The sequence below is a fragment of the Myotis davidii genome, unplaced genomic scaffold, assembly GCF_000327345.1.
Source record: "Myotis davidii unplaced genomic scaffold, ASM32734v1 scaffold815, whole genome shotgun sequence".
NCBI lineage: Eukaryota > Metazoa > Chordata > Mammalia > Chiroptera > Vespertilionidae > Myotis > Myotis davidii.
The window spans coordinates 422,103-449,012 of record NW_006288179.1 but is presented as its reverse complement, the minus strand read 5'-3'; the positions used below and the strand labels follow the sequence as shown (position 1 = coordinate 449,012).

The following is a 26,910-nucleotide window of genomic DNA, read 5'->3' as shown; positions in this document are numbered from 1 at the left end:
CGGTCGTTATCGCCCGAGGGGTCCCAGACTGCCAGAGGGCCCAGGCTAGGCTGAGGGACTCCCTCCCCCCCCCCCCGAGTGCACAAATTTTTGTGCACCGGGCCTCTAGTATATATATAAACCTCACACACATATATGTGTTCAAGTTACCTTTGTTGACTTTTTAAAATATTTAACTTTATTTTATTTTTAAAAAGATATTTGTATTGATTTCAGGGAGGAAGGAAGAGGGAGAGAGATAGAAACTTCAGTGGTGAGAGAGAATCATTGATTGGCTGCCTCCTGCAAGGCCCCTACTGGGGATCAAGCCTGTAACCCGGGCATGTGCCCTGGCTGGGAATAGAATCAAACCAAACCATGACCTCTTGGTTCAGAGATGGACCTTAACCACTGAGCAACACCCATCCAGCTTAACTTTATTTTTATAGCACTTTTAGGTTCATAACAAAATTGACTGGAAGTACAGAAAATGCCCACATACCACCTGTCACCCCCTATGAAACCTCCTCCCCTCGTTGACCTTGGAGATCATCCTTCAGTGGGTAGACCATTAGGTATTGGCGTTGGTTCCCTCTCCTTCTCTGGTCTTCGCTCTAATTTTCTTGCATGTCGTGTGCGCAGGCGAACGGAGGCTGGAGAGTGAAAAGAACAACTTTGAAAAGGGAGCTGAAGACAAGTTCACACTGGATGCCCCTGATCTGGGGCAGCTGATAAAGATCACTGTTGGCCACAACAACAAGGGGGCGTCTGCAGGTTGGTTCCTGTCCAAGGTGGGTTCAGCGCCTGTCTGTGGTCCTTGTGCCCTGGGAGGGGGATTCTGAGTCTTCAGGGAGTTACATTTCAGCCCTAACTTTCCTCTGATGATCTATCAGCCTCTTCTCTTCTGCCTAAGCCCTCTGGCCAACCATGCTGCCCTCCTCATACCTCTAAGACTTTGCCATGTTATCACTTTCCTAGAGAGCCCAGTTTACCCTTCAGGGCTCTGCAAGGAAGCTTCCCCTAACTCTGGCCCACCAGAATCTCTCCCTCCCATGAATGTTTTTAATCCTGCCTCCTCAGAGCATTCATTTGACCCTAATCTTGTGACTTATTTGGGGCTCATTTTGCTTTATACCTCAAATATCTGACTCTCGGGTCCTTCATAATTTCACTTACCCAGGACAAAGCTACAAATCAAGAAGATGACAACGAGGCTTCCGAGAAGCTAAAACACATCTGGTCCAAAGTTTGAAAGGAAAGCTCATGCCTTGCTCTGCCTTCATTTTGACGGCAAGACCCCCTCGGACTCTCATCCCAGCCTAATGCTTATTTACAACCCTTTCTAACAAAATTGCTACATGCATTTAAACCTATAGCCAAAAATTAGAGGCAGAAAGAGGCACTATAATAGGGAGGACTGTTGAGAATTGTAATGGGAGTCATAGAAGATAGAAACAGCCAAAAGAATATTAGCAATTGATGGAAGTTGGAGGTTATTTAGAAAATGGGCTACCAGCCCTTTGCATAGAGTTCCCTTAGTCACGAGGCATCAATATATTTCAGCTCATCACAGATGATAGGGAAAGGTTAATGTATAATATAGTCTTGAAAAAGGTCTTATTTCTTGAAACAGAAAACCCTCAGATTTATAACAACTTGGCTATAGAAAATGAAGCTGTTTGATAGTGAGATTTTGTTGTTACTTCATTTGTCTTCTTTTATCAGCTAGGAAGGTATTTGGCTGCGAGTATCAGAAAATTGAAGTGCAGAATTAAATTAGGGGCTTCTTCATTTTCTCATCTCGCAGGAAACCAGATGTGGCCAGCTCAGGGCCGGTGCAGCTGCTTTCTTTCTGAGACACCGGCTGTCTTGCTGCATCACCATTCTCAGCGCTGTGGCTCTCATCCTCCAATGTGGTGCCTCATGATCACATGATGGCTGCAGAACCTCTAGCCATCTTATCTGTGTTCCAGGCAGGAAGAGAAGGGGAGACGAAAGGGGAAAAAGACATTTTTTTCTGGCAAGTCTTTCCTTGTTGTGAGAGAAGTAACACTCGCCTTGGAACTTCTGCCTGCATTTTATTGGCCAGAAATATGATATGGCTGCATGGAAACTGGGACAACAAGGGCCTAGCTTTCCAGTCTTCATAGTAGAAATAGGCTACGAAGAAGGTTATTAGCATGGGTGTTGAGTGCACATCCTAGAGCAGTGATGGCGAACCTATGACACGTGTGTCAGAGGTGACACGCGAACTCATTTTTTTGGTTGATTTTTCTCTGTTAAATGGCATTTAAACATATAAAATAAATATCAAAAATATAAGTCTTTGTTTTACTATGGTTGCAAAGATCAAAAAATTTCTATATGTGACACGGCACCAGAGTTAAGTTTTTCAAAATGCTGACACGCCAACCTCAAAAGGTTTGCCATCACTGTCCTAGAGTGTCTGCTGCACTTCTCTCCATAACTAGTCCTCGGTACAGGGCAGGGTGCTGAATACGTGAAGCAAAGAATGGACAAGTTTCCTTTGGAAAAGAGAGGGCTTGTCTGGCCCTTAGAGCAGCCATCCTGGTGCTGTACAGGGTGCCAGGAGGCCACATGCTGGTTGGATGAGAGAAGAAATGGGGCAGGAGTCTAGACCCCAAACAGCCAATGCACAGACGGAGGTGTGTCTTCAGGGAGGTTTTTGTTCTGCTGGGCAGAGGTGGGAGAGGAGGCAGGTGTGTTTTGTGACCTCAGTCAGGATGGGGCTCAGAGCAGTACCTGGAAGCCCAGTTCCTTCATGCTCCGGAGGGTTAGTGAAAGGAGCAGCAAAGTGCACCTGAAGTCCAGGTGTGACCTTGACACCGTTGTTGCAGCTGCACTTCATGAGGTTGGGTTCCTTCATGGTCGCATGGGCCACTCACCAGAGAGCTCAGGAAGCTTCATGAAGGAGGCAGGTTCACACCGCAGAGCGGGGCCCCTCATTATCTTCATGCTCAAGGCAAGGGCAGCTTGGCAAAGTGTGAGGACAGTTTTGTCCTCTGAAACGTCATAAATCTTGTTCCATTGCCTTCTGACACCTGACACTGAGGCCAAGCAGACTTTTGTTTCTTTTTGGAAAAGCTGTTGTGTGGGGTTCTCCCCACTTACCGCCCCCCCGCTCCCCGCCCCCAAGCCAGGAGGCTTGCAGAATTGTCTCTTCAAATTTATCATTCTAAAGTCTTGCCAGAAAACACCTAGGAGCAGGGCCTATCTTCCCCCCACAAAGAGTTCTCTTCTTCTCATTCTTTGGAATGATGCTTTCTTCCTCCCTCTCTTTTTCCTTCCTTTCCCCTTATTATTGTTTGCTGTTCAGACACTGTTTTATTTTTAATTTATCTTTATTGTTGAAAGTATTACAGGTGTCCTCCCTTGTTCCCCCCCATTGACTCCCTTCACTCCCCCTTCACTCCCCACCTAGGCCTTCACCGCACTATTGTCTGTGTCCATGGGTTATACATATTTGCATGTAAATTCTTAAACCCAAAGGCCAAGCAGGCTACTGTCAGTGTGAGACTGGTTATTCAATTTGGGGCTATATTATCTACACGGGTGAGCTCAGGGCCTGGTAGGCAGGGCCCCACCCATCCCCCAAAGCCAAGGGTGGTTGCTTCTCTCAAAGGTTCACTGGCTTTTCTGAAAATATCCTAACAGCCTGTATTCCTTTATCTTAAGCAACCAAAATGCTCCCCGGAGATAAGACATGCAAAGAATTCAAGCATTTTGTAGGTCAGCGTGCCTGGATTTACTAGACATTTTCCTGAGGAATAAAGTGTAATGAGAAAGGAGGAATGAGGGTTGGAGGTCCCAGGCAAGGTGGGTGCCAGCTGAAAACCCAGGGCTGGGGGAGACTCGGGGCCACCTCTGGCCACTTTCCCATGTGCCAGGGGTAGCGGCCCTATGCTCCTGCCTCGCCCACCTGGTCTCCAGGCGGCCCCTCCCCTCGTTTACTCTGATTGATCCGCTTGCCCTCAGCTCCCCAGAGACACCAATTAAAGGGGCTGTTCGATTGACTGCATCATCAGGTTTGACACGCGTACAGACAGCACTCCCATTCCAGAGGTTGCCGGCTGAACTTCACGTGACAACCACTCCTGTGGCCTTTGTGTTTAAGGCTTTGGTGGGATAAATCCAAAAGCCAGTATCATAATCCCTTCATAGGTCATCTCCCTCTTTTTCTGTCTAGTTAATCCCGTGTGTGTGTTGCTCAGCCTGAGCTGATGGGCTGAAGGACCTAGGTGTGACCAACACTTCCCTTCCCCCGCTCTTGCCCCTTCCCGGGCTGACATCCTCCCTTCCCCAGGCCTTGTGCATGGCTTTGGTCTCCACATCTGGTTAGCCCCACAACTGTGATAGACTCAAATGGTCAGTTCAGTTCAACAACCACTTCACAAGATCAGCAGTCACAAGATGGAACATTATTTGGCCAGTGGGCCTGTCCTTGGTCCATCTGCTTCAGTAAAGAGATTTGCTCAGGGTTCAGTGGCAGGACTGGTACTACCCCAGGTTCTCTGGACTCCCAGTCTGTTCCACCCATTGTGCCATGTGTTAGAAACTCCAGAATTGAGCAGATGGCCTGCTGCATGCTGTGGGGAATATCAGTACATCCAGCACCACTGTCTCTGATAGGAAGAGAGACAGAAGCTCGGGGAGTGAATTGCAGGGGCCTTGAGAAGCCCAATGTGCCCTCATGTCACCAATTAATACTCGACATTCAACAAACATTAACTGAGTGACTGTTGCATCGTAGGCTCCACGCTACCAACTGTGGCTGTTATAATAAACATGGGCCTGCTTCTAAAAGAGATAGGACAAGTCCTTAAATCATTGCTTACTCACTGTAAGGCAGGTTGCTTACGGTACCTTATATTCCAAAATTTGATGCGAAGTCCAGCTTTCAGTGAACAAGCATTCTGTCCTAGGGGGTCCCATTAGTGCTGATCAGAACGTTTCCCAGTTTGAAGACCAAATACAGAATCTCCCAACCTTAAGGCAAAGCAGGATGAGATAAGAGACTTGAGTACAGCTGAAACCGGTTTGGCTCAGTGGATAGAGTGTCGGCCTGCGGACTGAAAGGTCCCAGGTTTGATTCCGGTCAAGGGCATGTAAAAATTTGATGCAAAGTCCAGCTTTCAGTGAACAAGCATTCTGTCCTAGGGGGTCCCATTAGTGCTGATCAGAACGTTTCCCAGTTTGAAGACCAAATACAGAATCTGCCAACCTTAAGGCAAAACAGGATGAGATAAGAGACTTGAGTACAAACAGGTGTTGTGGGGGTGCACCGTGTCTGACCGGGGATCTGAGAGGCATCGGGGAGGGCCTGCTGGAGCTGGCCATGAAGATCAGTAGCAGGGACAGGGATGTTGAAGAGATCTGTGCTGGGCACAGGGCTCAGAGAACTGAGAAGTGGTCTTAGGGAGGTGGGCAAGAGCAGGTCTTTATTGAGTGAGGTGGCCTGAGGTGGTAATGAGGGAGCGTGTGTGTGTGTGGGGGGAGGGGGGTTTAGAGGAGAGGAAGACAGTGTAGAGAGGAAGGAGCAAGAGTGCTAGGGGTGTCACCAAAAGCTGTCACTTACAGTTACTGGCATTTATGGTAAGTTACATATATGTGACAGTGTTTCAGTGTGATGGGTCAACTGCAGAGCATGTGGGGAAGGGCAGCCTGTGACAGGGAGGAGGAGATCCCACCTTCCTTTGCTGGCCTCAGTTTCCCCCATAGAACATCCCCTCACTCTTCCAGGAACCCAGGTCTGTTCTGCTAACTCGTGGATGCTGAGCTTTATTTCAAAGTGGGTTTACCAGCTCTAGACCTCCCTCCCTTTTCTCCTGTGTAAAAACTCACCTGTCCTTTGCCTCCTGGTCTGAGAGCTCTAAAAGTTAACCACAATTGGAATGTGGTGATGGCTGCTTACTGGAGATGGTATCTGTGCTTTTAAAGAAGGAGTGAAAACTCCTTGAAAACAGAGACTTGTTTTTGTTCCTTCCCTGCCCCTGTGGCTGGTGCTTCGGCACAGGGCATGGAGGCAGGAGACCCTTGAGCCACCCGGTTGCTAAGCACAGAATGGGCTTCTGCCCCAATCAGCTTATTTATGTAAAATTGGTGAAAGTTACCCCAATATTGAGGAGAGAGCGCTGCTATGACTCATAGTTGACATTCCACGTCAATTGGAAACATATTGACTCCAAGACCAGCTCCATGTATTGGAGACACATCAGGGAAGACACAAAGGCCCTAAGGCCCTGGATCTGTTTGGACGTATCTGTGAACCATCTGGAAAGAAGTGACAAAGAAGTGACCCCCACTTAGCAGCTCCATCTTTTGTTCCTCTTGTTCGGTGGTCGGTTGTCCTTCTTTGCTTTTTTAACCCAGTGGTCTTGCCTCGTGACTTTGATGTGTCCCTATAGCTGTACGCATGACTCCTGGTCTCTGTTGCCTCGTGGAAGGCCAGCATCATCTTTCTCGTGGGCTGGTCTGCAGTCTGCACGTGGAGAATATTCCTCCGCAGGGGAAATAGCTCTTGGTTTTTTTTTTAATTTTTATTAGATCATTGCTTCTGCTTCTGTCTGTCTGTCTGGTTCACACACAGACATTCTCTTTTTCCAGGTGTGCACTTCTATTGTCCATGGTGAAGGGTGCTTCTGTCTCTCCCGCCTTATTTTGCAATGATCTCTGCCATAACAGCAGAATCCATGGCACAGTGGTCTGGAGGGAATACCACCATTTCATTCTGTTAGCAAACACATTCTTAAAAGGAACTCCGTGAAAATCCAGAGGTGCCTGGGCAACTTGTGAGAAAGCTACTTACGCCTCTCTTGGAGGGGGGCTTTGGTAGTGGTCCTTTAAGCAGTGGGGGCCAGGGCTCAGCCAGGACCCATATCAGCAGAGGCCAGAATGCCCTTGGGAGAACCCTCTGCACCCTGTATAGTCTCTATACCTGAGTGCCTGTGTCAGTTCCCTTCTCATCTCACTTCTCTGCTCCTTCTCACCTTTCCCATCACCATTTGCTGCTAGATATGTTCCAAAATTTTCCACCCCCCAGGTGCCAGCTTCCTCCAGCCTCATCTTGCAGATTTGGGGACCAATAGACATCATAAATAATTGTCCGCATATTTCAGTATGAATCTGGAAAATTTCTAAACTCTTCATGGACTGCTATACTTGCAACACCAGTATTTAAGCTCCTATGTTCTCTTTTGGCCTTTGTTTTTCTTTTCTTCTTTTTTTGGTACTTTGGTTGTTATTTGAATATTCATTCAAATGTCACTTTCCTTTGGGTTCAGCTATGCAAGCTAGTTTTGTCCCATAGGGGTATTCAGTGGTGCACATTTTATTTCTCAGATTAGCTAAACTTCTCAAGTCAGGAATTTCCATCAGAAACCAGGCCAGTCGAGGCCCTTGATTGATGACATCGCTGTGAACTGTGATGGTTTTTCCCTGGCCCTTCAAACCTTGGCTGGCACTGGTCTGGGAACATTTGAAGGCAAAGACGGTACTTCTGTATATCTAGGTTTATTAGTAGACTTGACAACTTATCTGATAAATTAAGTCCTGTCTTTCTATACCTTGCTTTCCCAACTCTGTGAGAGTCAGCTTGGGGGTTAGGAAGCAGGCTGAAACCTGGATCAGACCCTTGTCAGTGACTCCCCCATCTACCCCAACCCTGGAAGACGAAAGCCACAAAAATGTGCAAATTGATGAGTTGGGAGAACCCCTCTGGGCAGTGCCACGTCATTCAGCTTTAAAAGTACAGACCTTCAATTAAATCAGCAGGCTCTGGGGATGACTCACACCAACCAAACTCACAAGGGACTAATTATAAACTGAGGCCTGAAAGCTGGCTTGTCTGGGGAGAGAAGCCTGGTAGGATGGCTGCTTCCAGTCACTGACTCAGGCCCCGGTTTCTGTCTGGTGGGCAGAGTCCTCAGGAGGCCAGCGCTTAGACTCAAAGGTTCTTTGATGGACACGGGATTAACGCAAGGTGAGATGCCTTCAGGCAGCCCCATGTGGGCCCTGTTTCCGCCCTGCAGACACTTGGATCTTAGGAAGTGAGTTTTTATTGAAAATCAGAGCCCCCATCTCTCGGGCAGTCTTGGGAATACCCGGGCAGACATTGTTTCTTCCCAGGCCTGTCTGTCACCAGATCTTCTGCCTGCACAGTGCAAGGACTGGAGGACACATTCCAGTTATTGACGATTCCACTTATGTTAGAGGGAGTTTTCAGCTGGGTCTTCTTGGGACCTTTGGGAAGGGGCCCTCAGCTCCTGGGTAATCTCTAGAAGACACCTTATCTCACCTCGCCAACCCAGCTCACAGGTGAGACCCCACAGGAAGCCTCATCAGTGGCCAATTCCACCAGCCTCACTGTCCATGGCTGGCATTTTCTAACCCGATCACCAGATCCTGGGCTTCTGGGTGCCTGATTTGAGGCTTGCCGTTCCCTCTGCATAGACTCTGCTTCTCACCAAGGTTAGAGCCCCAATCTTCCTCAGATAAGGAAGGTAATGACCGTCCTGTCCGCAATTCCAGGCTTCCAGCTCTCACACCCATCTCACAGGGCACATCCTGCCAAGTGTCTTGCACTCAATTTCAAAAAATGATCTGCAGTAGAGGAGGGAACAGTGGCTCAGTAATTCAAGTAGGGTCACTTGCCAGGCATCCCTATGTGACTCTCAATGTTTTGCAAGGCTTCCCAGGCCACAGCTGTGTCCTTGTGGTGAGTTTTCCGTGGGCCACTAGGAAGATGGCAGTGTATTCTCAGAGGACACTCAGGGATGGGGGGTTTGGATTGGATCACCAGGTGCATCCTCAATGACACTTAACATTCCTTCCCTCTCTTCTTCTTAGATCCTCATTGAAGATATTGCGAACAAAAGAAAATATGACTTTCCTCTTAACCGCTGGCTGGCCTTGGATGAAGACGATGGCAAAATCCAAAGGGATATCTTCGTGGGTGGAGCTGAGACCACAGGTAGAAACAAAGAAAAAGGAGACTCCATTGGCTAATGGTTTGCTTTCTGCCTGAGGCTCAGTGTTCTCATCTGTGGGCCTGGAGGACTGCAATCAAGTGGGAGCCAACTGGGTCTTCCAAGAATGTTCCTCCTGCTCTTGAAAATGTTCTGTTTCTCTGAGCTGCAGTCTGGGGCTCTGCTGATGCCAGAGGCGATGGAGAGATGCCCCTGAGCAGACACTTACTGCCCAGGGCAAAAGAAGTCATCCATGGGGTGAAGCCAGAACTCCTGATACATGTGGGCATTTATAAGGACATTATTTTAACTCCTCCTAATATTGAGTGCTCACTATATACCAACCCTCTGCTAGGCACCTGACCCATTTCATCTCCTTTAATCCTCACAATGACCCTGTGATATAGGAACTGTTATTGTTCCCATTTCACAGATGAGGAAATGGAATCACATAGAAGTTAAAAGACCTGCTCAAGGTCTCAAGCTGGTAACTGACAAATCCAGGATTAGGTCTACCTCCTAAATCTCTATGCTGTATGAATTCCGTGGAAAACCTAAAACTCCAAGCATGAAAGTCTGTGGAAGTTCCAGAAAATCTATGTTCATGAATGCACATGTGAGAATGCGCTCTGTTGCAGAACCTCCCATGGCTCCCACTGCATAGAGGATAAGTCCAGGTTCTGGGGTGTGGTATTCAAATTGCTCCTTGAACTGGCTCCAGTTCACCATATTAGCACGATCTTTCAACAGCTTCTCCCACCACTTCCACACACCCTCCATCTCCTCTACCTCCTTTGCATACCTCTCAGTCTTTCCTTACTTGGACTCCTCCTCATCCCCCCCCCACCTCCCCCACAGCTTCTCTCTGCCCTCCCTTATTCTTCCTCTCTCTTTACCTTATGCCTTTTTTCTCAGCCTGTAATGCCATTTCTCTACTTAGTGTTTCCCAAGTTCCTGCTTCCAGTCACTTCCCTGAACCCTCCCCACCTCCTCTACACAGGACAAGCCTCCCGTCTTTGTTCAGGGCACCATGAGCTCTTCTGCTCCAGCGCTGTGGCACCTTGGCCTGGCCTGACCTTTGTTGCACAAGTCATTTGTAACTCAAGTTCACAAATTATTTACCTAAAAACATGCATTAGAACAGATTTAACGTAATCCCTGTAACCATGATGCCATTACTTGCCTCCAGGAGTAGAGGAAAGGGAGAAATGGCAGTCAGAGGCTGGGAACTGCTGGCGACCCAGGCTGAGGGAGTATGTCTCGTGTGAGAACAGCATCCGTGTGTGTATTTTGGATAATAAAGCTGGAGACCCATTCTTTTAGGGCAGTGGCCACTCTTTTTCATCCTCATATTCTCCCAATACATGGCATATAATAAGCACTCAATAAATGTCTGTTGAGCAAAAGAAGGGGTAAATGTATGAATGAATAATGCATCTATGTAGTTGCATGTGCTGGCTCCAAAATAAGTTTGGGATTTTTATTTCTCTGGGGCCAAGGAGTGAAGGTGGGGGGTAAGGTGGGGCCAGGTTGGTGAGGGAATTAACAAGGACTAATGTGCCATTCTCTTAGACTCTGGGACAGAATGAATGAAGGAGACCAGACCTGTCCAGTTGTCGGTCTTTGGTGTTTTCTTTTACTCTGTCCCATCCTGGAGTTTAATTTCCTTTGCTGGCTCTCCCCCAGAACTCCAAGTCATCAGACTGCCTCCCGACTGACCAGAACCCCACAATGTTCTCTTGCTGCCTCAGTCTCCCCTTGTCCCACCACGTCAACAAATGCCCTCTATTAAAAATTATATTTTTAAGTGATGAGCAAGAGAGCAAACTAAATGAGTCAGATAGCCCTGAACATAAATCTCCATTAATGGAGTTGACTATTACAATTAAATTAGACGTAGCAGAACTCATCCGGCAGCTATTAAGAATCTGCACATGATAATTAGCATTAATAATAAGTACTATTCTTAGCTATCCCAAGTTCCTCCTTCTCTTTTAGTTTCCTGTGATTAGGGCTGGCAGCTTCCTGTCATAATACCTGCCGTTTATTCCTAGACACAGAGACACTAACACGCAAACTCTGAAAGAGATGAAGTGAGGTTGAGAGCGGCACTGGGTGTCATCTGGGGAATGGACCAGGGGATTAAGGCTGTATGGAAGAGGGAGACCTGGGGAGATGGTGGCCAGGGGCGGAGAAGGTGGGCACGATATGGTAACCAGTGGGCACTGAGCCCTCTTCTTTCCCCTCTTGTTTCCACACCAGCTATCTCATACATTGTCACCATCTACACTGGGGACTTACAGGGGGCTGGGACCAAATCCAAAATCTATTTGGTCATGTACGGGGCCAAAGGGAATAAGAACAGTGGAAAAATCTTCCTGGAGGGTGGTGTGTTTGACCGTGCCCGCACAGACATCTTCCACATCGAGCTGGCCCTCCTCCTCAGCCCCCTTAGCCGGGTCTCCATTGGACACGGCAATGTTGGCTCCAACAGAGGCTGGTACTGTGAGAAGGTAAGGGATGCTCCCTCTCTTCTTTAACTTTTAAATATGAACTAACTCTAACCTGCTTCCAACGTCCTTTGGGTCAGTATAAGAGCACGTGGGCAATGCCTTTCACTGGGCATTTTGGATGGTAATGTGCCCATTCGCCTTGTCTTGAAGATGGTCGGGAACGGGGCTGTTTTGTTTATGCACCCAAGGGCCAGACACAGGGTAGGGGATCCAGATGTGCTCAGTTGGTGGTTGTAGACTATCCCAATTTCTGGTGTGGCATTTAGCTTCAGTTTGTAAATTTCTCAACACGTATTTTTAAATGTATGTTTGTATTGTGGATACTTATGCTTTAAAGAATATATATAACAAACGCGAGATAAAACCAAAGTCAATTTTGTCTACCACCCAACTTAAGAAATAGAAAAGTTTCAATGCTCTTGAAACTCCTCTGAGTCCTTCCCCAGTCATATAATTCTCTCTCTCTCTCTCTCTCTCTCTCTCTCTCTCTCTCTCCAAAAAAGCATACTGTATTATGAGCTTTGTCTCAGTTTATATTAATAGAAGATTTTTGGAGTGTTCTAGGAACTTTCCTTTGAACACCTATAGTGTGAGTGGCCTGGGCTACATAGACTTCCATGTTCTAAAACCATGACTTTGGAATGCAGGTTCAGATGGAGAGGGTGTAGGAGAGAAGGTTGAATGAAGCTCAAGTCCAGAAAAGGGCAGTTAGTTTTTGTATTAATAACCTTTCATGTGATTGATCTTTTTTTACAAGACAAATATAGGGAATTAATTTCGTATCCAAGTTACTTTGGTTCAGATTGAGATTTTGCAATGTGCTTAAGAAAATATGGTATTTAAAGAGGTTATTGAGTATAGAGGAAAAGGTTTGGGATTTGGGCTGGTAAATTGGAGGATGGATGATACCTATTTGGGAAGACTTCTTGGAAGAGGTATTTCTGGATCCAAAATGAGACAAGCAATGGGAAGAAAGTGCATTCCTTGAAGGTCCTAATGTAGATGACCCTAAACATGGGGCTGAGGAGGCTGCTGAGTGTTGCAAACCAGTCCCAATGTGTGGTCTGCTCCCGCAGGTGGTGATCCTGTGCCCCTTCACCGGCATCCAGCAGACCTTCCCTTGCAGCAACTGGCTGGATGAGAAGAAAATGGATGGGCTGATTGAGAGGCAGCTCTACGAGATGGTGTCTCTCAGGAAGAAGAGGATGAAAAGTAGGTGGAAAGGCCCAGAGCCTGGCGGCCCCCCAGATAGGGGCAGGAAAGGCCAGGGCGTCAGACCACTGGGCAAGAGCTTCAAGGGGGTCCACTCTGCTTCTCAGTTCTCCTCTGGAAAGGAAGAGAAGGGTCCCCCAGAGAGCTTAGGTCTCCAGGGTCTAGGCCAGTGGGCGGCAAACTGCGGCTTGCGGGCCACATGTGGCTCTTTGGCCCCTTGAATATGGCCACGAAGTTTCAATCGCACTGTACGTGCACGCCCGCACGTGGTATTTTGTGGAAGAGCCACACTCAAGGGGCCGCAGTTTGCCAACCACTGGTCTAGGCCACACACCTGCCACCAAGGCTGGTACTCTGGTGTCCTCAAGTTGAATAAGCTGCCATGATGGGCTAGATCAGTGGTTCTCAACCTTCCTAATGTCGCGACCCTTTAATACAGTTCCTCATGTTGTGGTGAACCCCAATTTCATTGTTACAAATTGAACATTAAAGCATACTGATTAATCACAAAAACAATATGTAATTATATATGTGTTTTCCGATGGTCTTAGGCGACCCCTGTGAAAGGGACATTCGGCCCCCAAAGGGGTCGCGACCCACAGGTTGAGAACCGCTGGGCTAGATGAATAGCTCAACACTGCATTCTGAATGCACTGGACATAGGTAGGTGGAGTAGACCCTTCTCCCTGTATAAAACACTTCCTCCATTATGCTACGCTTCCTCCATTAAAGGAACATTAGGCACCCTTTTTCAAATAGTAAGGAATCCCCGGCTGCCTAAAATTGGCATTTGTTACAATGGGCTTTGTGAGAGTGGGGCACACCTATGCATAACCCGTGCTTCAGTCCCGATCACCTTTGATTTGCTTCTCTTCCCCGCTGGTACCATGGAAATCTCTTTGCTTATTAAAGTTTTTGGTGCAACTTGACCTGTCTCTGCAGAATTTGCTTGGTCCCTGTGGGTCTGGACGACTGACTTAAAGAAAGCTGGTACCAACTCTCCCATCTACATCCAGCTTTATGGGAAGAAGGGGCGGACAGATGCGCTTCTCCTGAACCCCAACAACAAGTGGTTAAGACCGGGCATAATTGAGAAGTTTAGGGTAGGAGAGAAGTGTGACAGGGTGGGAGGGAGGAAGGAGGAAGGGGCGTAAGAGGCATTTGTCATGGGATTCTGGTTTTCTGAGCCAGGGTTGGGTGAAGACACAAAGGTGCAATGGAAACTTGAGGTCCCCATGAGAAGTGCCACATGTGATCTATGGATAATGCATTAAATGGGGGGGGGCAGGTTAGCTCTGGCCCTTCATCTGAATCAGACAGTCCAGAGCCAAGCCTGGGGGAAGAGGCAAGTGTGGAATGGTTGTGAGCATCCGGGAGCCCAGAGATCCTGAAGCCAGTTAGTGTCAAACCACCCGATCTGGACTGAATTAGAGAGTGAGGAGCAAATTTAAGGGAGAGACCATTTTAGAACATTTTCAAAGAAATACACCTTTAAATTTCCCGTATAGATACATATATAACTAGAGCAAGGCTTGTTTTGCCAGCAGACGTGCAGCTCTGACCTTTAGGTAAGAATACTTTGCAACGTGCTGCTCTCTTCTCAGAGCACCCCACCAGAGCCACTATTATACCACTCAGTTCATTGCTCTTTCTGTGTTTGTCTTCCTGGCTAGACTGCAAGCCCCCAGGGAAAGGGCACGGCCGCTGTATTGATCTTTTTGTCTGTTTCAATGCCCAGCAGAGCTCGGGGGCTGTGGGCTTGTACTAATTTGCAGGGCTGCCATCTGGATTTTGTTCCTGGAAGTTCACTGCTTAGGAGAGTTTCTTTAGTCTGGATCCTACTGTGGGTCAGTTACTTTTGTTCAATTTCACGAGCTCAGACCGAAGCCTAGCTGTCCATGGCTATCTCACGCTCTGGTTACAAGGGCATGAGAGGACACAGCATATGAGAGTGGACTGAAGCAAACCCATCCTTGTTGCTAAAGAAACAGCCCAAAGCAGGTTCCCTCCTGGCAGGGGGTCAGCTATGAGGATAAACACATTTCACTTGGTTGTCCCCACTCAAACCTTGTTATTTCTCACTGTAGTTTGAGCTCCCGGATCTCGGCAGGTTTTACAAGGTTCGGGCATGGCATGATAGCATGACTCCTGGCTCTGGGTGGCATTTAGAAAAGGTAAGCTGCACCATCTCGGGGGTTGGGAGGTGGTTGGGAGAGGAGCGAGAATGGTCCCTTTCTGATGAGCCTGTCACCTCAATTTGCTTTGTATATGTTAGGAGTGAGGGTGGAAAAGGGTTACAGTGAGACACGAATTTGGACACAGCACACAGGGACTTCCTGATGGGGCGGGGACTTACAAAGTAGACTAAGAAAATGCTCAGGTGTGCAGTCTTCCCTTGCATTCTGCCCCAGCACCTGGCTGCTAGGCAAAGGTAGGTCTCAGGGGCCTGAAGGATACGTATTAAACTGGCACTCTACCTCCCACAAGAGTCATCTCTAGGTAATGGCCTTGGCCTCCTTGAGATCCGATAGCAGCACGAGGACCACAGGGTATGGGTGAATATCTTTGATACACACACTTGCTCACCCCAGGACTTTATTCCAGATGACCTTGATGAACACTCTGACCAAGGACAAGTACAACTTCAACTGCAATCGCTGGCTGGATGCCTTTGAGGATGACAATGAGACCGTGAGGGAGATGACTGCAGAGGGCCCAACAGTGCGGAGAATCATGGGCAGTAAGTGCTCACCAGTTGTCCATCCAGGGGAGGCAGTGGAGCCTCTACTTGGTGTGCCAATGAGGGTCTGGCCAATGAACTCGTAGTCTTGTCCACTGTGCATCATCAGGCTCCCTGTGAATGCCAGGGAGGATTTAGAGGTCCAGCCTCAAGACCATCTTGAAGGAGCCATCTCCAAGGCCTGATGCCAGAGCTCTGTGGTGATAGGTGTGGGAGATGGAGGGGAGATTTATGAGCCTTTAAGTTGGTTATGAGGGGATGAGAAGAATATGCACTGGACAATATTTCTCTAGGGCTGCCCTGAAATGAAAGGAAACATCCCTTTTCAAATTATGTACAAGATGCTCCCCAAAATGGAAGGCTGGATCTGGTAGCCATGCTTGGCTGCTCCTGATGGGTCCTCTATTTAAAGCTAATAGGACCAGGACAAAGCTTTTAATCTGGAGTCCAGTATCCAAATTCAAAGGGGTAAAGGGAGATCATTTTGCCTCTAGGTTATAGTAGCAGCGTGTTGGCAAATACACAGCATATGTCCTGTCGTTTTCCTTGGCAGACATTACTGAGCGATCACAGCATTCTATGCTGTTGAGTCTGAAATGAGCTTCATAGCCCTCAAATAGCATCCAAGCAGACATTAGCAATTGATCAGAATTGGCACTTAATATAATTAACTTATTTTGTATACTCGTGGTAGACCTTAATTTGTTAGTAGTAAAATAGCATTGCAAAATTATAGAGTTAAGAATATATAGACAATGATGTCACTCATAGTTCTAGTAGCCCTTATACATAAGTAGCACTATTTTATGGTTCTTCTTCGTTTTTAATTAAAATGTATGGCTACAGAATATTTGTGTTCAAGGGCCCTTAAAATAGCCTCATGCAGATAAGAAACTGAGGAAGTTCTTGCCCTGGTTCTCCATTGGGTAGACAGAGTTGGACAGAGAACAAGGTCTCTTGCCTCCTGGGTCAGTGACTGTACCCTGCCTGCTCACATTCAGCAGTATTTTCTTTGAAAACAAGGCAATTATTTCTCCATTGTGTTTTGTGGCATCACTCCACTATGTGATCTTCGTCACAGCTGTAACTCAGACATTTTCCTGCTCATAATTTGTTTATGATTTTACTGTTCATCTCTCCTCTCCACTCTTCCGCTTTCACTCATGGGAGCAGGAGTCGTCTGTCTTGCTCACTGACGAATTCTTGTACTAATTATGGCACCTCACACCTACCAGGTTCAGTAAACAGATATTGTTTTAAGTGAAAAGTGAGGCTGTAATGTGCAAAGATGCAGGTCTGCTTCCTTCACGGTACATCTTCAACAAGGAAGAAGCTGCTGCCCGTCCTATGGTGGCTGTGTTATGTGCCCTTTCTCTCTGCTTGTCTTCCTGGCATGTCCTTAGTTCTGGACAGTTCCAAAGAGAAGGCTCCATTCTGGTTCACAAAGTAGAGTTATCCTCCTTGAGGAGACAGGACACACATGAATTAGAGAAAAAGCTCTCCTGGGTTGGATGGAATCAAATGCCAAAATGTTGGCATGAGACCTGTGGTCCCAAACACTGCAATGCCAGCCCCAGTGAGCTTGCAAACAATGCAGTCTTAGGGGGTCTCACCTCTGGAAACTAAAACCTGGGAGGCTTGGAGTGAGGCTCCAGAACCTGAATTTGTATAAGTTTCCAGGGGATTCTGATGACGGACTAGCATCAGAACCTCTGGGACAGGGATTTGGAGGTTTGCAGGGACTGGGGTGGTATGATATAGGATTTGATAACTGGGGAAGGAGCAAGGTCAGCGCAGAGGAGAGCTGAGCGGAGAGGAGGAGGCCGTGCTTAGAGGTGGGGAGCAGCAAGGCCGGTATGGGATACAGGGGCTGTCAGTCAGTGGTGTCCCTTCTTTCTGCCCATAGTGGCCCGGCACCGTGTGACCGTATGCACCGGGGACCTCCGAGCGGCCGGGACAGATGCCAGTGTCTACCTCTGCCTTTATGGTGACGTGGGGGACACGGGGGAGCGGCTGCTGTACAACTGCAAGAATAATGACAAGATGTTTCAGAAAGGCAACGTGAGTTGCAGCAATGAGCCACCATCCCTCCCCACCCTCACCCTCACCCTCACCTTCACCCTCACCCTCACCACCCCCATTTTCACTCCCCACTCTGCTCTGCCAAGAACAGCTGACGCTGGTACTGAGCCATCTAAGAGTCTAGCTCCGGGTAAGGGGAGTGGGGACCTAACATGCCTGACACCCACGGGCTCCAGGACCATCCAGCTGGGGCTCTGGCTTTGCTGTGTCTCCCCCTTGGTGTTGGGTCCCAAGGGAACACCATCTCACTGGCCTCATGTCCTCCCTGTCCTCCCTGTCCTCCATGTCCTCTCTGCCTCCCCCTCTGAAGGCCGATGAGTTCACCATTGAGTCGGTCACCATGCGGAAGGTGAGGCGGGTGAGGATCAGACACACGGGCATAGGCGGGGGCAGTGGCTGGTTCCTGGACCGGGTGCTGGTGAGAGAGGAGGGACAGCCTGAGAGCGACAATGTGGAGTTCCCATGTCTCAGGTATGTGGGTCCTGCCTGCTTTTAGTTTCCCAGCTTAGCTTATGGGCCCCAGTTCTGGGAAGATCCAGCCCTATGAGCAGGACCAGGGAGCAAAACAGTGGCTTAGGGAAGTAATTGGTGCAGAAAGAGATGGCCCTGCTGGTGGTGCTAGACTCGTTCCCAGCCCACAGGTGATGGATGGCACACCAGTGTCCCTGTGTGGTGCCATCTTAAGTTCTAAGATGTCACCATTTTTTTCATGTTGAAATGTGACAATTTCAGAATTCAACCGAAAGTTAACTCAGAGAGTTACACGCTGAATCAAACTTTTGAATCAAAGGTGTTTGTTTTTTATTTGGATAGCCTTCGAATACATCTCTTCCCTATTAACATATTTCAAGACACCTTACTTTGTTTTCATTTCCCTTCCCCAGCTTATTAATGAGGTAAAGTTTCTTTTATTTTTTTCCTTAAATATTTGGATTTTTTTTTGTAGCCAGTTTGGGCTCCCACTGACTTCTAGAAGTTCCTGATAGAGACATTTTAAAAATGAAGAACAATATTCGTGGGTCTTTTTTGTGCTGTCAAGTTGGCTCCCTACACTCACCAGTAGCAATGTCTGGGAGGTGAATGTAGTGAGCTTAATTTGAGGCTTAGGACTGCTGGTCTTTGCAAGGCCCGGATCCAGGCAAGTCCTGCACCTGTGAATGAGGTGCTGCGTGTCCAACTCATTTCATTGGGGGCTGGCCCAGGCTTCTGGGGCCGCACTGTGACAGCCCAGCTGTGAATGCACTACTCTTCCCTGTCCATGCACACACACACACACACACATACAGACACACCCCAGGAGCCCAGGAAGAGCAGTTTCCCAGCCATGGTGGGCCACTGGGATGTTCCCACCTGAAACTTTTATGTTCATTGCAAAGGTCTCTAGAGTCTTCAAAGTGTAGTCACTGTTACTATTACAAGAGATTACATAGGCACATGGAGACACACTTGGTCAAGATGCAAGTATCTTGGTTTCCTCGTTGCCCTGGAGAACAACAAGGTTGTCTCTTCTGTCCATCATCCCATATCACAGACCATCTTGAGTACTGGGGCCGAGACAACCCGTACTTGTAGATTGTCTGAGTTCTCAGGTGGGTCTCCGTGCTCAGAAGCAACAGTGCTTTTTTGATGAATTCGCCCAGTGTCTTTGCTGGCTGACGACCAGCAGAGAGCTGGGTCCATGGCCCATGGTAGCAAGTTGATGAATCACAGTTACCCAGCCCCAGCCCTCAGGTCCACACCAGCGCCTCTTTGTCAGCAAATCTTGCTCACCCCTGAGGCCTCAGATCAAAGCCCCTTCATCTCGATCCTTTCTCCTTTCCCTGAATTCCTGTTGCAGTTTTTGATCTAACATCCCTCCCTGTCTTCAGTGCCTCCGCCAGTCTATCCTGTCTTCTTAACCAGACTGTAGGTTCTCGAAGGGCTGGACTGTGTCTCAGTTATCTCCTCTGTCTTCTCCTCATCCCAGAGCCCTTAGCACAGTGCACACACAAGGTGGGCTCTCAGGAAAAAGGTGGTTGTTCTGATGATAGCGATGTCCTAGGTGTTCATGGCGTTTAGGACAAACTTGTTCATCATAATTGCCAAGGTCTCACATCAAGTGACCCTTCCACCTCTCCAGGCTCATCTGCCAGCACCTACCCTTTCCTTGCTGCATTCCATCCACATTGGCCTTCGGTCAGCTTATCCCAGCCTATGTTGTTCCTTCTGGAATGTGCCTCCCTTTCCTCTGGATAACTCCTGGTCATCCTTGCCATTTCAGCGAAATATCACCTCCTCTGGGCAGTCCTCCCTCCCTAGTCTGGGTTGGGATCCTTCATTCTAGCTCTAGAGGAACCATTTTCCTTTGCTTGAGTTCAAAGTGCTGGCCTCCCTGGTGACTCTGCATAAAATGTGTGATGGTTGGTTGTCTGCCTGCCCCCCTTCAAAGAGCTAACAGCCCCTCATTTGCCCACCAGGTGGTTGGACAAAGATAAGGATGATGGACAGTTGGTCCGAGAGCTGCTGCCCAGTGATAGCAATGCAACACTGAAGAGTAAGTTGTTCTGTGACCAGGTGCTTTCAATCCTTTGCCTCTAACACATTAGTGTTGCCTGCGTTCCTGTTCCTTGAACGTTCACACTGGGTGGGACAGGTCGAGCAGGTAGAGAAATTCCGCTGTTGTAGATGAGGGGACCCCACAGGGATGAAGGGAGCCCTGTCTCAAGTCATAGGACTACTTAGAGCAAGAGTCCACCCCTGGTTTCAGACCCGCCCCCCCTTCTGCTCCATGCTGCCTCCTGCTGGCCCTGCATTAACCCCCTTTCTTCCTGCCTCCTGCCTCGGACTATTTAGACTACCGCTATCATATCCGCTTGAAGACGGGGGATGTCCCTGGGGCCAGCACCGATTCCACAGTCTTCATCAAGCTCTATGGTGATAAATCTGACACCATCAAGCAAGACCTTCTTGTCTCTGACAACAACCTGAATGACTATTTTGAACGTGGCCGCGTGGACGAGTTTACCCTCGAGACTCTGAACATTGGGACTGTAAGTCTCCTTCCTAGGACTGCATGACATCATCTCACCCATCCCCCTGCATATATCTATCTGACCGTGGGTACACACACACACACACACACACACACACACACGTCACTCATGTACACAGGGATGAACTTATTTTGAAGGGAAAAAATGTCCACTTGGGGGTTAATGAGGTACGTTGTTTTCCTGCTATGACCTAGAACAGCAGCAGATATGTGAATAGTGGTGAAGCTTTCAGAGTCTCTTCAGGGATGGAATGCATGTATTTAGTGACTGTAGATCAGCTGCAAAGAGACACTGAGTACCCATAACAGTGAGATCATGGCTGACATGGACAATTTTCTAAATCTGGTGTTTTGGCACCAGACTCCTAGCTTATATCACCCCTACAAACCATCACAGGGAGAATCTGGGGGGCTGGAAGGGACCTCAAAGGCTATCTTCTAATTCCATCTAATGTTAGAATTTCCCAGCAAATAACATTTCAAAAAAACATAAAAGCAATTGGAACACTGCAGAGCCACGTATATATAAGGATGGTAACATGATCATCTACACGATCATCTATGTTGCCTGTGGGCAAAGATGTTAGAATTACAATGAAAATAGAAAAGCCAGTAAAGTACTGAGTGCTACTGGAAAGAGGAAACATTCCCAGACCAAGAGGGGAGGAGGAATTGGACAAAGATGACAGCCCCCTGAGAGGCTGTCCACATAGTGTCACCTACAGGATGGAAGTGTCAGAGAAGAAATGCAGACACACATACAACAGTGCATGTTTAAAACAAGTCAAAGCCACATCAGTGACATGGCTACCAGCCACAGATGGTTAACATTGTGAATGTTTGCTTTCTTGCCAAGTCACCACATTATTATTAATTGTTTATTAAGTACCCACCTAAGTACACACCAGAGCTTTCAAAGTTCATTCCTCACCTGTTCCCCCACTTGCTTTTCGCAACACCAGCCGGAGGTGAGCTGGACTAAAGAGGGAGCAGAGATTCCAGACAGGAGAGGTGGTGCCCTCGCCCCCAGCTGGCTGCTGGCGGACAGGCATGGGGCCCAGCCTCCTCCTGCTTAGCCTCCCTCTCCTGAGAAACGGGTTGAGTCACAGTTTGTGCAGGTGTTTGGGGAGGTAGGGATGGAGGCATGGAGGTTTCTGGGCACCAGCTCCTTGCTCACCCACAGCCTGGTTTTCCTTCCAGATCAACCGGCTGCTGATCGGGCATGATGGCACGGGCATGGGCGCCAGCTGGTTCCTGGCCAGTGTGCAGATCCGTGTGCCCCGCCAAGGCAAGCAGTACACCTTCCCTGCCAACCGCTGGCTGGACAAGAACCAGGCTGATGGGCGCCTGCAGGTGGAGCTCTATCCCAGTGAGGTCGTGGAGATCCAGAAATGTATGGAGGGGGCAGGGGTGGGATGGCAACATCATTCCCCTGTGGGGTGGGGTGGTGGGGTTGGAGGACAGACTGTGGGGCAACTTAGGTCTTATCTCCAAGGGGAAGAGTGAGGGGAGAAAATGGGGTCTTCCCTTGGTACCATGTTTCCAGAAGGGAAGAGGGCTCATTGTACAGATGGGGAAACTGAGGAGTCAAAGGATGAAGCACTTTGTCCTGGGCTAAAGTTAGCATGTGACTTTATAAGAAATGTACATTCTCAGCCCTGTGGACAGGAGGCGTAGTCCATGTCTTCCCCTGGGAAGACTGGCTGAAGAGATAAAGCTGTTTGTTCAGTCATTTATTATATATGTAACTAGAGGCCAGGTGCATGAAAATTTGTGCACTCGGGGGCGTCCCTCAGCCCAGCCTGCAGCCTCTCACAGTCTGGGACAACCTCGGGGGATGTCCACCTGCCAGCTTAGGCCTGCTCCCTGGGGGATTGGGTCTAAGCTGGCAGTCAGACATCCCTCTGGTAGCCCGGGAGCCCTCGGGGGATATCCAACTGATGGCTTAGGGGGAATGGGCCTAAGCCACAGTTGGACATCGTGAATGCTGCCAAGGAGGTGGGAGAGGCTCCTGCCACTGCCACTGCACTCAGAGCTATCAGCCTGGCTTGTGGCTGAGCGGAGCTTCCCCTGTGGGAGTGCACTGATCACCAGGGGGGAGCTCCTGCATTGAGCGTTTGCCTCCTGGTAGTCATTGTGCATCATAGTGACTGGTCGTTCCCGGTAGTTCTGCTGTTAGGGTCAATTTGCATATTACCCTTTTATTATATAAGATGTTTCTCTGAGCCAGCACTGCCCTAGGCTCTGTGGGGGCAGCCGTGAGTAAAACAGATAAAATTCTATCCTCGTGGATTTCATATTCCACCAGGAGAGACAAACAATAAATATATATGGCCAAGTAAGAGTTGTGATGAAAAATGGCATGGGAGTGGGGCCTTTATGGACAGGGTGGTGACATCTGTGAATGAAGGTGAAGTTCAAGGTGACCTGGCCACCCATTGCACATAATGCAAGAGCCATAGGTCATGGTGGGGCTCAGAGAAGCAAGAGATTATCGAGAGGGTCAGAAGACAGTGGGACCAAAACCTGCGTTTGCTCACTTTCCTCACCTCTGCGTTTCTACATCTACCCTGAAACAAGTGCGCAAGGCTCCCTCCATAGGAAGCTTCCCTGAGAGGATCCCCAATACAAACTCACCTCTCTTTTCCAGAACCCTTTGTGTCTTTCCGTGTGTGCATTTTCTGTCCCCAACTAACCTACAGGTTCCTTGAGGGTTGTGTCACATACACATGTTTTGTAATGGTACCCACCAGTGTGAGGAATCAACTCCTCCCCTCTTTTTATGAATTAGAACTTGATTTCCAACAGAGTAATACAGATACTACTTAACAACAGAAAGGTAAAAACACAGTAGTTCCCTTCCTCTGCCCCAGCCCCCTTCTTCAGAGGTAACAACTTTTCAATTACTTTAGCTTTTTCTCCTGAAATGTACCTCCATATTTTAAATAATGTGCTTTATCAACTTTTTGATTTTCTTTTCAGTCAAAGACATTAACTATTGACTTTCTACTCCAGAAAAGAAGGATTTAGCTCTTTAACACATGTGCATGTGTAAGTGTGTGTGTGTGTACACCTACACGCTTCCCCTCCTTCCAGACCTCAATAAAATTAAGTCAAAATTCAATTTTTACACTATTATGAGTATGCAAATATTATTCACTGCTGAAATACCTACTATACAATGGCTGCATTCCATCTTGTATACAATTTTCTGGGTTTTTTTCCTGGAGTTTAGTGATAGCCTTGTTTTTTCACTTGCATAGTTGTCTATATACCTGTCTGCATTTCTATATACCCATCTGTATAGCCACCTGCCTATATAAGTGTGCTAGGACTGCCGTAACAAAATACCACAGACTAGGTGGCTTAAACAACACAAATTTATTTTCCCATAGTTCTGGAGGTTAGCAGTCCAAGATCAGGTGTGAGTAGGTTGGGTTTCTTGTGAGGCCTTTCTCCTTGCCTTGCAAATGGCTGCCTTCTCACTTCATGTTCACATGGTCTTTCCTCTGCATGAACAAGTCTGTCCTAATCTTCTCTTATAAAGACACCAATTATATTGCATCGGGCTCCACCCCAATGGCTCCATTTTAACTTAATCACCTCTTTAAAGGCTCTATAGCCAAATGCAGTCACATTCTGAGATACTAGGGATTAGGGCTTCGACATGAATTTGGGGAGACACAGTTCTCCCACAATACCATCCTATCGCCATGCCTCTAACAGAACTAAACATTTGTGCATGTGTGCAAACCCAATAGGAATTCTGTTGATTTTCTCTCTACCTCCTTTTCCCCTAATCTCTGTCTTAAGACATTTCTTTGGGAACCTCTGCCCTCTAGGCTGCCACAAAGCTGTCCTTTTGGTACTCCCTTTCTTGCCATCTTTTTGGAAATTCCTCTTTTTTTGGTTGTCCCATTTCCTGGATTTCACGTCTTCCTCTTCTTTGATTTATTTCCTCATTTCAGTAGAACACATCTCTACTAGTAGCTCCTGGAGAAAAGGTAGAAGAGAAATGGCGAGACCTTGCATGTCTGCCAATGTCTTTCGTCTATTCTCATAGTTGATCAATAGTGTGGCTTGCTACAGAATTCTGAGTTAAACTTTTCCCCTTAGAATTTAGAAGGAATTTTTCTACTATCTTCTAGCTCCCTGTGTTCCCATTGAAAAGTCTGGTGCCATTCTGTGATCCAAGCCCTTAGGGTGTTTTTTTTCCCCTCTCTAAAAGCTTCTAGGATCCTATTTTTATCTCTGGCATTCTGAAACTTCATGATGTCTTCACTGCCTTTTGTGCTTAGTTTCATCCATGGTTCTTAGAATTCATGGGTTCCTTCCATCCAGAAGCGTTTTTTTTAATTTGGAGACTTTTTTGTATTAGTTATTTGACAATTGACAACTTTCTGTTTCCTCTGTTTTCATTAGAACTGAACTCTTAGTAAGATATTGGACTTCCTCTGGTTTTCTTACCCTTATATCATTTGTCATTTTGTTCTTTGGTTTTGTTCCTCAGAGCTGTTCTTCACTATATCCTTGCTGTGGAATACTTCATTCCAGCTATCACATGCTAATTTCCAATAGCTTGTTCTTGTTCTCTGACTGCTCGTTTTTATCTGACCTAATTTTGTATCACCCTGGCTGCTCATTGTTCTGAGAACCGAGGGTTGGAATGGGGTTGGGAGTCCTCTTCCTTCAGAATGCCAGCCTTTACTGTACCCCCTGTTATCCATGTGCTAGCTCACCCTCACCCCCAGCTGAGCCTGGTATTTCTAGTTCAACTTCTTCAGACTTGCAGCTAGTCCTCTTGCTTTCAGCCTCCAGTTTCTCACATTGCCATGGTAATGGAAGATCCTCGTCTTGTTGAAAATAAGTCTTTACTTGAAAAAAATCATGATATTGTCTTACAGCATTGCTGAAAGGGCAAGTCTTAAAATAGTCACTGAAAAAATATGGCCTCATAGTTCTGAAGGCATTTGGCTCTCCACTGGGAAGCGCGCTCTAGTGGTGCAGACCTGTAATATATTTCCACCCTCTAACACAGTGGTTCTCAACCTTCTTAATGCCGCGACCCTTTAATACAGTTCCTCATGTTGTGGTGACCCCCAACCATAAAATTATTTTTGTTGCTACTTCATAACTGCAATTTTGCTACTGTTATGAATCATAATGTAAATATCTGTTATGCAGGATGTATTTTCATTGTTACAAATTGAACATAATTAAAGCATAGTGATTAATCACAAAAACAATAATTACATATGTGTTTTCTGATGGTCTTAGGTGACCCTGTGAAAGGGTCGTTCTACCCCCAAAGGGGTCACAACCCACAGGTTGAGAACCACTGGCCCAGGGGGAGGCACACAGCAGAGCGTGCCAGCCCTGTATTGACTATTCCTCATTCCTAGTGCCCGAGGACGCATGTGGTGCAGTGGGCGACTGGGTTTTGGAGTCTGATCGATTGGGTTTGCCACTCCTGACACTGACTCAATTCCTCTATGCCTCAGTTTGTCCACCTGTGAAATGGGGATGATAGTATCTACATATGGTATTGATGAGGTTAGATGAGATAATGCCTGTGAAGCACCAGACACATGGCATAGGCCTGGGAAATATTTTTGTTACTATCATTGCTATTGTTGTGATTACCTAATGTCCCATTTCTCTCCCACTAACATGGCAGTGGTCCACTACGAGGTTGAGGTTTGGACGGGAGATGTGGGCGGTGCAGCCACCACTGCCCGAGTCTACATACAGATCTATGGCGAGAAAGGCAAGACAGAGGTGCTCTTCCTCTCCAGCCGCTCGAAAGTCTTTGAGCGGGCATCCAAGGACACATTCCAGGTGTGTGTGGGGAAGGCAGCGGAAGTGCCAACAGAGGGCCCAGGGGACGCCTGGAAATGAAGGGATTGGACTAGATCAGTGGTTCTCTGGCTTCTTATTAGAATCACCTGGGGAGCTTTAAGGAAAAACTGGTCCATACCCCGATCAGTTAAATGAAAAATTTATGGGGATTCTTTGAAAAGCTTGAGTAGTGACACTAATATGCTATCAATTCTGAGAACCGTGGGAGTAGATAAATCTAATTTAGCAAAATATGGCACTAATCCCGTGGTTTCTGCATCCATTTCCAGCCCGGTGGCCTCTGATTCCACAGCTCTGTCGGCCTGAGGGCAGGGCCATCTTTCCAGGCAGGATACTGGGAGGCCTGGGGGGGTCTCCTGGTTCTGCTTTGGGCCTAGGCCCGCCCCTTTGAGTAGAGGAGAAGAGAGTTGAAGATATGGGCATATTGTTAGCAGGAGAGGAGAATGCAAGGACGGTGCTCATTGGGTGACATATAGAATTTTGATATGAGACATGAGTTCCTGTATGTGT

General features: G+C 47.6%; 1 protein-coding gene across 1 annotated transcript in view; it reads left to right on the top strand.

Moving 5' to 3' along the window:
* LOXHD1 (lipoxygenase homology domains 1) overlaps positions 1-26,910 on the top strand; it is a 101,430-nt gene that overhangs the window by 26,969 nt on the left and 47,551 nt on the right. The window contains exons 6-18 of the mRNA XM_015561479.1: positions 622-770; positions 8,845-8,968; positions 11,226-11,476; positions 12,553-12,688; positions 13,631-13,791; positions 14,776-14,862; positions 15,293-15,428; positions 17,335-17,489; positions 17,821-17,981; positions 19,967-20,043; positions 20,343-20,539; positions 21,742-21,934; positions 26,219-26,379. Coding sequence (XP_015416965.1) covers positions 622-770; positions 8,845-8,968; positions 11,226-11,476; positions 12,553-12,688; positions 13,631-13,791; positions 14,776-14,862; positions 15,293-15,428; positions 17,335-17,489; positions 17,821-17,981; positions 19,967-20,043; positions 20,343-20,539; positions 21,742-21,934; positions 26,219-26,379 — 1,988 coding nt within the window. The remainder of the gene's footprint in view (positions 1-621; positions 771-8,844; positions 8,969-11,225; positions 11,477-12,552; positions 12,689-13,630; positions 13,792-14,775; positions 14,863-15,292; positions 15,429-17,334; positions 17,490-17,820; positions 17,982-19,966; positions 20,044-20,342; positions 20,540-21,741; positions 21,935-26,218; positions 26,380-26,910) is intronic.